The sequence below is a fragment of the Punica granatum genome, chromosome 3 (genome assembly GCF_007655135.1).
Source record: "Punica granatum isolate Tunisia-2019 chromosome 3, ASM765513v2, whole genome shotgun sequence".
In the NCBI taxonomy this organism is placed as follows: Eukaryota; Viridiplantae; Streptophyta; class Magnoliopsida; order Myrtales; family Lythraceae; genus Punica; species Punica granatum.
Window position 1 is genome coordinate 6,815,672 of NC_045129.1, and position 15,536 is coordinate 6,831,207.

At 40.6% G+C, this 15,536-nt stretch overlaps 3 protein-coding genes across 3 annotated transcripts; all 3 read left to right on the plus strand.

The window, feature by feature from the left end:
• The first annotated feature begins 1,027 nt into the window (after nt 1-1,027).
• LOC116198548 (pyridine nucleotide-disulfide oxidoreductase domain-containing protein 2-like) lies at nt 1,028-7,260 on the plus strand. Its single transcript, XM_031528716.1, has 16 exons — nt 1,028-1,577; nt 2,428-2,589; nt 3,354-3,533; nt 3,649-3,706; nt 4,094-4,144; nt 4,479-4,561; nt 4,663-4,750; nt 4,995-5,036; nt 5,123-5,197; nt 5,369-5,437; nt 5,650-5,759; nt 5,875-5,987; nt 6,189-6,268; nt 6,404-6,524; nt 6,802-6,868; nt 6,952-7,260. The coding sequence occupies exons 1-16, from the start codon at nt 1,318-1,320 to the stop codon at nt 7,079-7,081; spliced, it is 1,689 nt and encodes a 562-aa protein (XP_031384576.1). The 5' UTR covers nt 1,028-1,317; the 3' UTR covers nt 7,082-7,260.
• A 301-nt stretch (nt 7,261-7,561) lies between these two features.
• LOC116201613 (pyridine nucleotide-disulfide oxidoreductase domain-containing protein 2) lies at nt 7,562-13,871 on the plus strand. Its single transcript, XM_031532894.1, has 16 exons — nt 7,562-7,928; nt 8,017-8,178; nt 8,382-8,561; nt 8,735-8,792; nt 9,297-9,347; nt 9,535-9,617; nt 9,760-9,847; nt 10,652-10,693; nt 10,784-10,858; nt 10,927-10,995; nt 11,341-11,456; nt 11,955-12,067; nt 12,520-12,599; nt 12,725-12,845; nt 12,939-13,005; nt 13,334-13,871. The coding sequence occupies exons 1-16, from the start codon at nt 7,681-7,683 to the stop codon at nt 13,467-13,469; spliced, it is 1,689 nt and encodes a 562-aa protein (XP_031388754.1). The 5' UTR covers nt 7,562-7,680; the 3' UTR covers nt 13,470-13,871.
• A 434-nt stretch (nt 13,872-14,305) lies between these two features.
• LOC116201614 (protein N-lysine methyltransferase METTL21A) lies at nt 14,306-15,515 on the plus strand. The gene has a single exon (XM_031532895.1). It carries the CDS (start codon nt 14,471-14,473, stop codon nt 15,305-15,307), a length of 837 nt encoding a protein of 278 aa, XP_031388755.1. The 5' UTR covers nt 14,306-14,470; the 3' UTR covers nt 15,308-15,515.
• The last annotated feature ends 21 nt before the right edge of the window (nt 15,516-15,536 follow it).

Genomic DNA, 15,536 nt, shown 5'->3' on the forward strand with positions numbered 1-15,536 from the left:
CCAGACAGGAACTCCGAGGCTCTATCACATATTAGATAGTCCGAGTATCTAAACAGGGATTTTAGAAGTGTTATTGTAACTACTATATGTATGTAATCTTTCATTGAATTGAGGTCACTGTGTTGGTGAAGTTATATCATTCTATGGAATCATTTCAAGAGTAAAGAGATAATCATCTGTTCCATCATGACCTGTTGTTCTAGTGCAGTAGTTTTGGGTGGGATCGCCGCGGAGTTGATGGGACGCAATTGAAAATGGTGAACTTTCCGGGTTTGATTATGGAGAGTGCAACAGTCAGCTACCTGTATTAACCCGCTGTATACGATCGATATTCGAGGAAGGTGAAGATTCACATGGATTGCCAATAGATTCTAATACGTAAGATTCGAATCATACATGTATTTAAAAAATCTTTTTATTTGAAAATCCACCCCTCATACATTGACATTTAATATATTTGATTATGCATCTTCTCGACGGTGGTTAATCACACTCATGAACGAGTTGAATCCGGTTCAACATTAATTCCACAACGTTTAGGGAGTCCCCTGATGTCCAATCATGAAATTATTATTTAATTTATTGAACCAGTTGATTCGGTTCGATTTAATGTCGAATCGGGTTCGACTCATTCACGGACGTGACCGAGTGTCGAGAAATGCTAGTCAAATATATCAAAATTCAAATTATGATAGGTAAATTTTAAGGTAAAAATATTTTGGACAGACGTATTATACGGTTTGGATCTTATCTATTAGGATCTAACGATTCATAAAAAAAATAACCACAATCATTTTTTAAAAGGAATACATTCTTATAAAGTTATAATTATTGGCAATTTATTCTGTATTCAATATTCATGCACTAAATTTCCAAAAATAAAAAATAAAAATTCGCACACTCATTTCTTCAACCGTTATCCACGTCTAATCAGATTGAGAGAATATCACTGGAGAACCTACATGAGAATCAGATCATTCAGACTCAAAATGGAAATTTATTTCCCTATTAATTATTAATCAATTATGCTATCCAATTCAAACATAAATGGCTCCATCTACATGGCCTGAGCTTAAATTCATACAAGACAGAGAGAAACATTCTGCATTTTCTTGATCTTTTATTCCATCCCGTCAAAAGAAAAATAAACCGGAGAGGTCATCAAAAGTATATGAAACGGTCCCTCTCTCTGACGCAGGTGGGCCCCATATCCGACAGCCTCCGCACTCCGTATCGGTGGCTGCCGTCATCACCTCCCTCCACTGGACATCTCATCAGCTAACCACCTGGAAAACAAAACGATAAGCTACCCCGGCGATGTGGCGGAGAGGCTTCGCTAGCGGGGGCGCCGGCGTGAAAGCGGCATTGGAGGGCAGGAAATGGGATGCGGTGGTGATCGGAGCAGGGCACAACGGCCTGACGGCGGCGGCCTACCTCGCCCGCGGGGGCCTGTCGGTGGCAGTCGTGGAGCGGCGACACGTAATCGGGGGGGCCGCCGTGACGGAGGAGATCGTCCCGGGGTTTAGGTTCTCTCGCTGCAGTTACCTGCAGAGCCTCCTTCGGCCGGCCATTATCAGGTACGGTGGCGGCTTGGACTAGGAAATTCTGCAACCTAACAATTTGCATATAGTCCGAGACTCAAGTAAAAAAAATCCTTATTATCCGTTTATATTTTTCGGTGAAAAAAAAAATTTTAATCCGAAATCTTTTCAGTTTCAATTCGTACGCGACATTACTGCATCGAACTTATTTTTTCGAAATAATTATTGTTTTTTCGGTGAATGAAATAATTCTTTTTTTTAATACATGTTAAGCTTTATTTTGAATAAAATAATTCTTTTTTGTTGAAAGAGAGATAACTTAATGAAAATTTACACTAATTTTGCAGCTTTTGCGTGATTTCTTTTCAAACTATCTAGAAAAAAAAAACGACGATTTCACAGAGGAGGATGCCATCACGCCCTCGCTTGGAGCAAGAATTTTACCATTCAACTTTTACCAATAGTCGAAAAAAATGATTTTTTTTTTCGATAAGTTACAAATGATGATTATTTTGTATGATAATGAATGGTAATTTTATTAAAAATTGATAATTTAAATATGATATGAAAATTAATTTATTTAGATTGTAACTTCCATGGCATAATTATTGTTGGGTGACCGTACCATATTTTTCCTAGATCTAGGATGCATAAAATCGGGAAATTCGGAGATAATGACGTTTTCTCAAATTTTCCTCTTTTTCCCGTACTTTTATCCAATTACAGAAAAGGTCCTTTCCTTTTCATCTTTCAAGTTTTTAACCCAAAGTAACTGTAGAGTTGATTTTGGCTCCGCAACGTTTCCCTGGTGGCGGGAAACTCAACGGAAGCCTATCTCCCATGGCTTCTTGCCTGCCTAATGTGTACGTAGTGTCTGCCATTGAAGGGAACTGGAGCTAAAACGCCACGGCTTAAAGCTGTTGAAGCCGAAAGCTGCAGGGTTCACGCCTTGCTCCGACGGGCGCTATCTCCTGCTTGGGTTCGATGAGGAGGAGAACCACCGGGAGATATCCAAATACTCGAGACGCGATGCGGATGCTTACCTGAGGTCGGTTTGATGCTGCTTTTCCACTCTTTCCAGATCATTTTACTGTGCCACTGTAGTTTTCGTGTGTTACTTTTCATTCAAGTGAGGTGTAATGTGATTGTTTCCAGCTAGGAAATTCCTGATCTGGTGAAACTCGGAATTATCAGTTGGGTCCTTAGAGATTATTCGTGTGTGTTGTTTCCGGTTTAAACTCCTCGCATTTGATTGCATACGGAGCGTCAACTTGTTTATGCACGAAGAACAAGCTGATAATTTCGGTTGCATTTGGTTAGTGCCTCGAAGTTGGATCACATTAGCAGAATGGCTATTGAAAGATGAATCCTGTAATGATACCGTGTTGAGAAATAAATTGACTCTAACTTCAAAATTTAGCCGCGAATAGCTGGAGGATTCGAATTGATGTAAATCCAGGACGGGCAAAATTGGCATGAAAGCTGTATGAGGATGACATCGGTCCTTTGGAGGATGCTGGCTTGCGAAGTGGGCAAAGCTGTTAAAAGCAGTTTGTCTATCGTGAGACACTGAAGCATGTCAAAACCAAATGAAAGCGCGGAAATGTACCTGCAATAACAGTTTGAGCTTTGATCAATTGGTTAGACCCTAGTGGCATGATATCATGATCTCCACCAAGGTGATTTATGCAGGATCGCTCTCCATTTTCGGAAAATTATTTGGGTGCAAGTCACTGCTGGTGTTGAAAATTTAAGTGAGTATTTATCATCAGACCTCATTCAAAATGTTTGGTGTGTATTTTTCTTCTGCAGATATGAAAATCAGCTGAACAAGTTCTGCCATATCATGGATTTTCTTTTGGATTCACATCCTCCGGAATCTTCGCCGGGGGTCCTGTCTTTCAAGGATCGGATGAAGGACAAGTTGCAGAATTCTGTTTTTTGGGCTCGTTGCTTGAGGCAGGTGCAGTCCCTGGGGCAGAAGGACTTGGTGTAAGCACATATGCTGCATTGAAACATCACGCATACCTTATTTCATGTAAATGTCAATTCTTTAGAGATTCTTTCTTGTCATAATTAATCGACGTATTTGTTTGTACCTTGACAGGGACTTTGTGGACCTCCTCCTGTCTCCAACATCAAAGATCATGAACAAATGGTTTGAGGTTCACTACTGCCACAAGCACCACTATATTTGCTGTTTTAAGCTTCCTATTGTTGCATGGATGAATTGTTGATGCCAAATTCTTCTTCTTGCTTCTAATTGGTTACCGTGATTTATCTGTATCATCATATGAAATCTGAGGCATAAACACCTTCTCTATTCAAAGCATGCTTCAGAGATTGCTCTTATAATTCTCTCTGATGGCTAAAGCATCTGAGAGCGCAAGTGTTAACATCGTCTGGAGCGGAATGAACTTTCTTCTCTTGGAGCATGCTTGATTCTGAAGGACTTGCCAATCATAAATATACATGCTTTTATTTGAGCTCCAATAGAAGAGTCTTATCACTTATCCTTGAATGATTTTGTCCTTCGTTCTTGGTCCATACAGACAGATATACTGAAGGCAACAATCGCGGGTGATGCTATTATTGGCAGTATGGTAAGATTATGACCGGAGCATATCTGAGACATCATAGTGCATGCTTCTAGCTAATTGGAGGATGAACTTTTTTTTTCTTGGCGTGTATCAGTAGAATGTAGGGAGTGTAAAGATCTCATATTAAAAAAAAAAAATCATCAGAATAACTAAAATGTTCTATAATATAATCATCAAATGCTTTTTTCGAGCCTTGGACCTTATCTTGTTGATCATGCATGTGCGGTTCATGGAACTGTTCCCATGATCTCAATGGTGATACTTTAATGTCCCCAACTTCTGCTAATTCTAAGATTATTAGTTGATTAGTACTATGCCTTTTTATTTGTTTGTTTAGGTAAGTATTGATACAGCTGGTAGCGGATATGTTCTGCTACATCATGTAATGGGTGAAACTGATGGAGAGCGTAATGTCTGGTCGTGAGTATCTGATATGGTTATGAATTTACACACATTTTCATAGAAGTTCTACAATTATGACAGAGAAGGAAATTATGGTTTCTCTGATCTGATAATTGCAGGCATGTTGAAGGCGGTATGGGTTCGGTTTCTTTAGCTATCAGTAATGCTGCCAAGGAAGCAGGGGTTCATATTGTAACAAATGCAGAGGTATATTATATTTGCTGGAATATCAGAGGTATATTGTATCAGTGATTGATGTCTTCATTCGATGGACTTAAATGCTTATGCCTTTCTAATCAGTGGCTGAAATACGTTAAAAATTTAGTGTAATTAGATCTACCAGGGAATCTATATTCCTTTCATCTTCCATTGCCTATGCACTGTAAATGCGAGACCACTTGCATTTGAATATCTTGGGACTCATTCTTGATTGTTAATTATTATCATTCAGGTTTCCCAGCTGGTGACTGAAGAGAATGGCGCAGTAACTGGGGTGGCTAGTTTGTTTCTTATCTGGCACTAAATTTTCAAATTTCCGAAAAGGGATTGTGTGATTTAAGCCAATGATTGCATTTCTAGGTACTTCTTGCGGATGGGACACATGTACGTGCTTCAACTGTTCTATCGAATGCAACCCCTTATAAGACTTTCATGGTAATGCATTCTACATTGTCGTTTGTTTCTCTGTCCTTGCAACATTAAACTTAAGTAACTTTCTCACTTATTGTATAATTCCTTTGGATTTGGAGGGCGAGTGTTTTTTTTTCCTTTTCCTTTTTCTTTTTTGTTAGTTGGAACAAGCCTGAGTGTGCGCTTTTAATGCAGGAGTTTGTCCCTCCGAATCTACTCCCTGATGATTTTGTCAATGCAATTAAGCACTCTGATTACAGTTCGGTGAGGTCCTCCTACCAACATTTCTTCATGTACATGTGCAAAGATATTTTAAACGACTATTTCTTGAGATCACTGCATAAGTTACCAGCACACCATTAATTTTTTTGAAGTTGTACTCTTTAAGCATTCAATTTTTTCGCCTGTGGAAACTAGTCGTATGGGAGTTCTTTTAGACAGTTTGTATTGTAAGTTCTGGCTCTATGTCATAACAGGGAACAACAAAAATCAATGTGGCTGTTGATAAATTACCTCAATTTAGCTGTTTAAATCAGCCAGGAGTTGGTCCTCATCATACATCAACTATAAGAATTGGTTGTGAAAGGTATATTACATAACATCACCTGAACATAATTCTTCTTCCCTATCTTCAATTATTCAATCTGTCATCTTCACTCATGCGAAAAAAGTCCTCACATATCCGTTTCTGTTCCTTGAAGTATGGAAGCCATTGCTTCAGCTTGTCAAGATGCATGGAACGGCATACCCTCGAAAAGGCCTGTCATGGAGATGACAATTCCTACTTCAATGGATGAGACTCTTGCTCCTCCCGGTACTAAGCCTTATTACATCAACTACGAGAACATGTTTTGTTCAGTGGTTCGACCTGTGCTGTCAAATTGGATCGAAACCCCGTGAAGGAAGATTAGTTGTAGAAATGTAACTTGAGCCATTTGAAGGATTGTGCACCTGCCAATATACGGTGGGAAAGATATCTGCTGGTAAGTCTAACTCAAATGAACGATTGTGGCAGGTAAGCATGTGGTTGGCTTATTTACGCAGTACACGCCTTACAAACCTTCTGATGGGAGCTGGAGTGATCCTGCATATAGAGTAAGTTCCAAATCCATCAAATGCAGAAGTTGGCTTTCGTGTTCCAAGCAATCAGTAATCAAGACAATCGACTACATTCTGGTTTGGCAGTCTTATGTGATCACCGTCTTGATGGAAGTGTATATGTCTTCTTAGGAATCGTATGTGAAGAGGTGCTTCTCTCTGATAGATGAATATGCCCCTGGCTTCAGCTCATCGGTTGTCGGTTATGACATGCTGACACCACCGGATCTCGAGAGGGAAATCGGTCTGACAGGTACATCTTCTACTTCATGTCGTGACTCTCAATGAGAGAATGAGAGAAATGCTAGTCGCCTTTTCCACCCTTGTACGCTCCTGCTGAGTATCTTATGGAGAGTGTCAAATTTTCCGAGTAAGATACTCATTGAGATTCAACCGCAATAAAACAGAGACTCCGGATGATCTTTTCTATCGTAACATGAAATCCGGGTAGTTTTAGACAAGTTTCCTTTGAAGTGGGTATCTGAATGCCAAGTATGGCTCGTAATAATCTATTAGTGCTATTTATGCAGGAGGCAATATCTTCCATGGGGCTATGGGCATAGACTCCCTCTTCCTATTGAGGCCGGTGAAAGGATGGTAAAATTTTCACCACGAGCTGTACTTGCCGGATTCCTATATATGGCGATGATACGATCAAATGTCTTTATGTTTATGTGCAGGTCGAATTACAGGACCCCAGTGAGAGGGCTGTATATGTGCGGAAGCGGCACTCATCCTGGTGGTGGAGTAATGGGCGCCCCGGGACGGAATGCCGCTCAGGTCGTTCTCCGGGATATTAGGAAGAAATAGAAAAGAAATCAGCAGAAAAGAACCATCTTGCAATAATAACTGGGGCTCGAGATGATGTTTTAGCTAACGTCTATCATAAAGTGTAGTCCCCGTCGCGAAATTTGAGATCGGAAATTCGATATAATGACATTCGATTCTGAATATTCTGCATAATGATTATTTGCATTCGATTTTTACTAGTCGGAGTTTCCAAATGCCTTTATCCTCCCTTTTAGTCTCTATCACTATTTTCATGAATCTGTCGTGTAATCGAAAAAATCAGAGTCATGAAAGCCAATTGAAATTAAGCGACCTCATTGACATATATCAAAGTCAAAACCACTTCCACTCCAAGCAAGAGAATTTTATTTCTTCAATTTTCAGAGGTTTATCCCCAAAAAAATAAATAAATAAATAAATAATTTAATTAATCGGTTAATTGATTAATTTACTCTGGCCAGAAAAAATTAATTCTTAATTAACTAACAGACAAACATGCATTCCATTTCCCGCACTCACTCTCTTTCTGTCACAGTACGCACAGTCAGGGGTCACTAACTCCGTAGATTCCTCACCGTGGACGGCGGAGAGCGACCGGTTGAGCGACGGCGAAATCCGAAATGTGGCGGAGGAGCTTCAGCACCGGGACGGCCGCGTTGAAGGACAAGAAATATGACGCGCTCGTCATCGGTGGCGGCCACAACGGCCTCACCACCGCGGCATACTTGGCCCGCGGCGGCCTTTCTGTCGCCGTGCTCGAGCGCCGTCACGTCATCGGTGGGGCTGCCGTGACGGAGGAGCTGATACCTGGCTTCAAGTTCTCCCGCTGCAGCTATCTCCAGAGCCTCCTCCGGCCTGCCGTCATCAAGTAAGTCTCTCAAAGTCCCGGACTTGCGTCGTCCAGCTATGAAGTTATGAACTCGTCTAATTTTGTATTGGATACCAATCTTAATCAGGGAGCTTGAACTGGCGAGACATGGATTGAAGCTGCTGAAGAGGAGTCCGTCGTCGTTCACGCCCTGTCTCGACGGCCGTTATCTGCTGCTGGGACCTGACAGGGAACTCAATCATGCCGAGATTTCGAAATTCTCAAAACGCGACGCGGAAGCTTATCCAAGGTCTTGCTGAGTCTAGCTCCATCCATGTTGAATTCCTCCTTATATATGTAATTTGAAAGATGAGCTTCTGCAATGAAGTAGTCTGATACAAAGTGGAAACTTTGGATAGATACGATCGAAAAATGCAAATGTGTAATTAGCCCATTTATATAGTAGACATGAAGGTGGAATATGATCATTCAGACATAGTGTTCAACCTGCAGATATGAACATCAGCTGGAGAATTTTTGTAAGTTTATGGATCCTCTCTTGGATTCCCAGACTCCAGAGGCTCGGAGAGGTGCTACATCTTTCACTGAACGATTCAAAGATAAATTACAGAAATCTGTATTCTGGGCTCATTGTCTGCGGCGAGCTCAGTCACTGGGACAGAAGGATATGGTGTAAGATTTTCAGCTTAGTCGGTAATTATTTTCGAGCTCATAGTTTTTCTTTGTTTTTTTGTTAATGTATGATAGAAATGGCAGAGTTCACTTAAGCTGAATGTTTCACCGGAATTTTTCTTTGGCAATAGGTTTCGCAAGCACATGTTTGATCTATTTATTGACTTTGACAGGGACTTTATGGACCTTTTACTGTCACCGGCTTCAAAGGTTTTGAATAACTGGTTTGAGGTTGTAAATTAACCATCTTTTATTTGTCGTTCTATTATTTGTGGATTAACAATTATAAGATGATTAAGTGGTTTTCATGCGGGGTTCAGTTGATGGCAATTTTTTGCTCATGCTCATGATGTTTAATATCAGTATTATCTGAAATTTTGCAAGAGATATTGGGCATTTAATTATAACAAAGTAGAATTGTTTAGATCGCTGAAATTAGAGCTTTGATGGAGTACTTTTCTGTAAGACGATAGTAGTATGCTATATGTTTTAATCTTCACTTTGATTCAAAATCTCCTGCCACCAGATTGATAGGAGAAAGAAATGAAAAGAAAGGAAACCTGAAGTCAAGATTCTATGTGGTTAAACTCGAGCTAATTCTCTTGCTTATGAATTGCTTTAGAAGCATGTAAAGTTAGTATATAATATGTTATCACGCTGTTAATAGACAATAAACAATGGTTCAGACCATGCAAAGTTCTATTATGTATCTAATTTTGTAATTGTAATGTGCAGACAGACGTTTTAAAGGCGACGCTTGCGACAGACGCTGTGATTGGAACAACGGTAAGATCTTGAGTCTTTAAAGATCAATAGTCTTCTGATCTTTATTACAAGTTTTGGTACCTGTGGTGTTTAGTAATGGCGAGTGATTGATATCTGAAGAAGAAAAGATCATACAGAAGTTCAATAACGTGATATTTGCTCCCTGTTAAATATGTACATGTTACTGATAGCCTCTCCATCTATGCAGGCAAGTGTCCATACTCCAGGGAGCGGATATGTTCTGCTACATCATGTTATGGGAGAAACTGATGGAGATCGTGGGATTTGGTCGTACGTATTTTTATCACCAAAGATCCATGTTTTGCAAAAAAAAATAATAATTAAAATATATAAATAAATAAATAAAAATAAAAATAAATTCAATGTAGCATATATACACACTTACTGGATTTGGAAAAATGTTTGGCTACAGGTATGTTGAAGGTGGGATGGGTTCAGTATCCCTGGCTATAGGTAATGCTGCGAAGGAAGCAGGCGCTAATATTATAACAGGTGCTGAGGTACATAAATGTCAGTAGCTTATCTGGCTCTGTAGCACGCTGGATTTATGCATGGCTTTTATTGTGAATGGATATGCAACGACTTTGTTGTCTGACACATCAATGGGGATGCGTTTAGAATTTATCCATAACACCAAAAAGTGATAATGATATATTTCGTTCTGATGCTGAAGCACCTTAGCAAACTGCTGTCCGTTATTGGATTTTTTTCCCATGTTATTCTGCTGACATTTACCTCGTATAGAGATGGTTTGAAGAATAAGAAGCTCCTTTTCTGCACATTTATGAAGGGGGAATTTTAGGATTAAAGACAATATTGCCTGTGATAGATTCACATTATATCAAGGATTTGCATTGATTTCCAGTAGTTCCCTGTATGGATAGATGGATTGAACCAGCGTAAATACAACTGAAAGCAGAGGATTGTCATCAGTGAGAAACTGCTACAAAAGGAACTAAACATATTTCTGCAGTTAAAATAGAATATGATATATTTTTGCATGTTATGTATTTTGGGATATTATGCAATGTATACATTTTAAGTTGCCATCTCAATTCACCATATATTCTGCATCATCTCTTGAGGAGCATTGTCATTAGTCAGATTGTATTCTGATTGTATGTTGTATCATTTTATTTTCCTGTCATGGTAGGAATGGCGGTGCATCTAAAAGTATAAGGGCATCATTTGCTGGACCCTCTTTTATAAAGTTCTTTTCATGATGAGCCTTATTTCTTGAAGTTTATTTTACTTAAATTGTCTGCACAGTCCAGACTTTAATTTATTGGAGTATTGTTATTCAGGTTTCTCAAGTACTCGTTGAAGAGGATGGAAGAGTAGAGGGGGTTAGTCTCACTATGTCTTCTATCAGTGAAATGGGGGTCAAAGATGGGTCAAGCTAACTATATTTTAAGATATATGACTGATGTAATCAGGTATTGCTGAATGATGGGACTCGGGTGCAATCTTCGGTTGTTCTGTCCAATGCAACTCCTTATAGGACATTTGTGGTAAGTTTCAGCAGTGTGTAATTCTTTTTCCTGTTTACTGGACCTAACTTACGGAGTTTTTACGGCAGGAATTAGTGCCTGACAGTGTTCTTCCTGATGATTTTCTCCGAGCCATCAAGCACGCTGATTATTCCTCTGTAAGTTCCATTATATTTTTTCGCTGCTGTCATTTTCTTAATGTTTTATTACTGTCATGTGGCCGTGCATACTAAGCTGTTTTCGTCTCCTGTTTTTGCTTAATGAAACTAATCTAGGCACCCCAAATACTAGAATGCAAGCATCTATCACTACTTATAGGTGGTTTAATTTATGCAAGAACTGGTGAATTATCTTGTAGAATATTCGCTTGCTGACACTGGATTACCATGACCTACAGATATGTGGCAGATTTTTTTTTTTTTTTTTTTTGGGGTGCGGGGGTGGCAGGCGCGGGGAATTATAAATATCGTCATTTATGTTGTTATTATTGATGATTGAAACAGGGTACGACAAAGATTAATCTAGCAGTTGACAGGTTGCCTCAGTTTGAGTCGTGCAAATTGAATCATCCTGATGCAGGTCCTCAGCATAGAGGAACAATTCATATTGGTTCTGAGAGGTGAACCATTGCTTCTTTTCATCATTTAATTGATCTTTCTTTTCAGCTCTAGGTGGGAAACTAGTGACAAACTACTTCATGCTTCATTACTCCCTGAATTAACAGTTCAGACAGTAAATTAGAATACTGTAATTTAGTGACCATGGTATCAAATATATTTAGACGTTGATAACATGTTTATATGTGAAGTTCCATTTTTCAGTTTATCAACATTTACTGCCCTTTACAAATAGATCCTAAAAGAAAAAACGTGGGGGCTCTAAGAGGCAATACCTCTGTTGGCCTTTAGGAGAATTTTTTCTGGGTATTATTTTTTTGCTATGTGGATATCTTCAATGCAAATTAGCAACTATAATTAGTGTTCGCTTGCACCTTAAATCCTCTTCCCTAAAGTCCACCAGCGTCAGTATATGTTAATACAACATACTCATGTTCCTCTTAGACAGGGCCAGAACATCTAATGCTTGCTTTTTGTCCTGTTTCACAACTTTTTAATAGGATGGAAGAGATTCACTCAGCTTGCCAAGATGCTGTCAATGGAGTACCGTCAAGAAGGCCAATTATTGAAATGACAATTCCATCTGTTCTGGATAAGACTATATCTCCACCTGGTACTTAATACTCTGGTTTTGGTGTAAACATTTCCTGTTTTCATAATGGTAGGTTCTGGTAATATACTATAATAATGTGCAAATAATGCATAATATCCACAATAATATTCTTTTCTATGTTTGAAAGCTCCAGAAAACAGCATGTTAAAATTGAAAACAACCCCGTATATGGTATTACTTATGAAACAAAACTAATCTACCATAAATTATTTCCTATTAATCTACTACATCATTGATTGATGAAAAAGAATTCTCAAGTGATGGAATGGCGTATTAGAAAATTTCATCAGTGTGCAATGGATTTCTGCACCTTCCTTTTATACATTCAACACTGGTGGGAAATGATTTTTAATATAGCACTATTGTCTATACTCTTATGAACTTCCTGATGACTCTTCATGTTCCTTCACACCACTGCACAATCCAATATAAATCTTACCAACTCTTTATAGGCAAGCATGTAGTCAACTTGTTCATTCAGTACACACCCTATGACCCATCCGATGGTAGCTGGAAGGATCCTGCATATAGAGTGAGTGGAAATCTCTTCTCAGTTCAATGCTTTTGTCTCAGATTTTTCTCCTCAACTTGCTAAAAGTTTTACATTTTGGAAGACTGATGATCGTCCCTTAAATAATTGATCCTTTCTTTAATTAGGAATCATTTGCACAAAGATGTTTTTCCTTGATCGATGAGTACGCCCCAGGCTTCAGCTCATCTGTCATTGGCTATGACATGTTGACTCCACCAGATCTCGAAAGGGAAATTGGTCTGACAGGTACTGTTTTCTTGGATGCCTGACAATTTAGATCAACCATCTTTAAACTCCCAACTACTGGCATTACTCTTACATTTTCTCCTTTTTTGGCAGGCGGGAATATCTTTCATGGTGCCATGGGTTTGGATTCTCTCTTCCTAATGCGACCAGTCAAGGGATGGTAATATATTAGACTACTCAATGAAAAATCTATACTTCACTGCATCGCATTTTTCTTATTTCATGCTTATCTTAATCAATATTTCTTAATGGATGGTGGAATACATGTCTTTTCTAATGTTAGGCCCTTGAATTATATGACAAGTGATCATTAGTATTGTGATAGTATTGAAGACTGAGTTCGAATAGCCACACTTTTTTTTTTGGGGTCATCCGTTCAGTTTCCACTCATTGACTATAATGTGTCATGTCCACTTCATATGTGTTTTGTGTCTATAATAATCAAATCGGAGTACCTCTTCAAATGTGCTAAATTTGTGGTCATTCAGGTCTGATTACAGGACTCCAGTTCGAGGGCTGTACTTGTGTGGAAGCGGGGCTCACCCTGGGGGAGGTGTGATGGGTGCACCGGGGCGCAATGCAGCTCACGTTGTTCTTCAAGACATCAAGCAATCCCTCAAATGAACTTTATGCGAAAAGAATAAAGCAGAGCTCGAGTTTAACAGAATTTTCTACACTAATCTCTGAAGAACGGAAAGTAGTTGAGGGATCAATTCTCATGCTCATCAGAAAAAGAGTCACAGCTCATGATCGGATTCAGATGATACTTGTGGAGATTCACTCTGGGAAACCTATGTGGACTTAAGTCAGAAATAATCCAGTTATGCGCTTGTGTATTGTTTATTCGCCGAGACGCACAATTCCACCTATGAGCTTGTAAACGATTTATAAGCTGCAGCTTCCCTGTAACATGATTGTATTCGGTTGACACTGACAAAGACATTAGTGGCTGATTCCTGTGTATGACATTCCATAAAGACACTTCAGCATCTGTGGTATTTTTCCATGACGGTCGGGAAAGCTTAACGTGCAGCTTTGTGTGAGCATTCGTAGTGCAGCTTTGTGTGAGCATTCGTAATGCAGATGCAGTGGAGAACATGCAGAGTAGTCAGTCGTTTATCAGATACTGTAGTATCCGGTAAATGATCCTATTCCTCTATGTACATGAGGGGAGTCCATGCCCTGCTCTACTGCACATGCATTGAGAGAATACCAGCCATCCAATCTCTATTGGATATGATAATCGTCCGTTGTGCATCATGAAAGTTGCGTTCTGCCATCCTCTAGAATCCAGCTCCCGGGGATGCTCCACAGTCGGCATAGAGCTCTGTGAGGAGCGGCGCGCAACAAACCGGAACTTATCGTTACTTGCTCCATTGAATAACTAGAAAGAGACACCAGTGGGATTCGATTAACTATTTGACTTAGCGTGGGAAAAGAAAGAGCGAGAGCTACTTTTGAAGACTCAAAAGAACGGGGACTTTCTTGCAATTAACGGAACTAAGGGGCTCCTCTCTCATTTCCAACTAGAGTGAGGACTAATATGTAATAAGCAAAAGACTTCCAACGTTAAACCCTGCGCCATCCGCCATAGCTCTCGTTGGGCGGCGGCGACGACCGTTGGAATGGCCACTCCTCCTCTCGACGAGCAAGACGACGCAACAGATCCTCTGAAGCTTCTCTTTCCTGGAGACGACGAGGAGCAGGAAGCGGATGCATCGCCGCTCCTCTCGACGCAACCTCAACCCGTAGCAGAGGGTCACCAGGTGGACCATCACTTCCTGCGCTCGGTCAACTCGACGGTCGCCATCCGTCAGCTCCGGTCCCAGGGCCTATCCTTCCAGCTCTGGCCTGCCGCCACCACGTTCGTCTCCGTCCTCGACGACTCCGCCGCTGGACCTCTCTCCGCCACCATTGCCGCAGCTGGTGACCTGGGACGGCTTCGCATCCTGGAGCTCGGATCCGGCACCGGCCTTGTTGGAATTGCTGCTGCTGTGGCTCTCGGAGCCGACGTTACCGTCACTGACCTCCCACACGTCCTGCCGAACCTACATTTCAATGCCGAGGCCAATGCCTCCATCCTGGCCGCGACCGGAGGCACTGTCCGAGTGGCAACTCTCCGGTGGGGTGAGGCGGAGGACGTGGAGCTGATAGGAAATGAATTTGATCTCGTATTAGGATCCGACGTAGTGTACTATGACTATCTCTACGATCCTCTTCTCAAGACACTGAAGCTGTTGTTCGAAGGAGTCGCTGAGGAGAGGAGGAGGAAGAAGATGGTGTTCGTGATGGCTCATATGCGGCGGTGGAAGAAGGAGTCGGCATTCTTCAAGAAGGCCAGGAAGATATTCGATGTCGAGGTGGTCCATTCCGATAAGCCCTGTCCCGGGCAGAGGATGGGAGTTGCTGTTTACCGTTTTGAGTGGCGCCATAAGGGCATCAACGGCAGTACAGCCAACTGACTATTTCAGGAGGTGCTTCGGAATTCAACGGTCCCTTTTCGGGAATCCTTTTGCTTGAATTTACAGTAACTTCTGTCGTAACATTGTTGTGGTATGTTGTGCGTACGAACGAAGTTCTTGACCTGGTTCAGAGACATGTTACATCTGATCGAAAATGACTACGATCTCCCGTTTCGACTCAAATCGATTATGATTTATGAAGGCTCAACGACCCTGGGAAATCTTCATG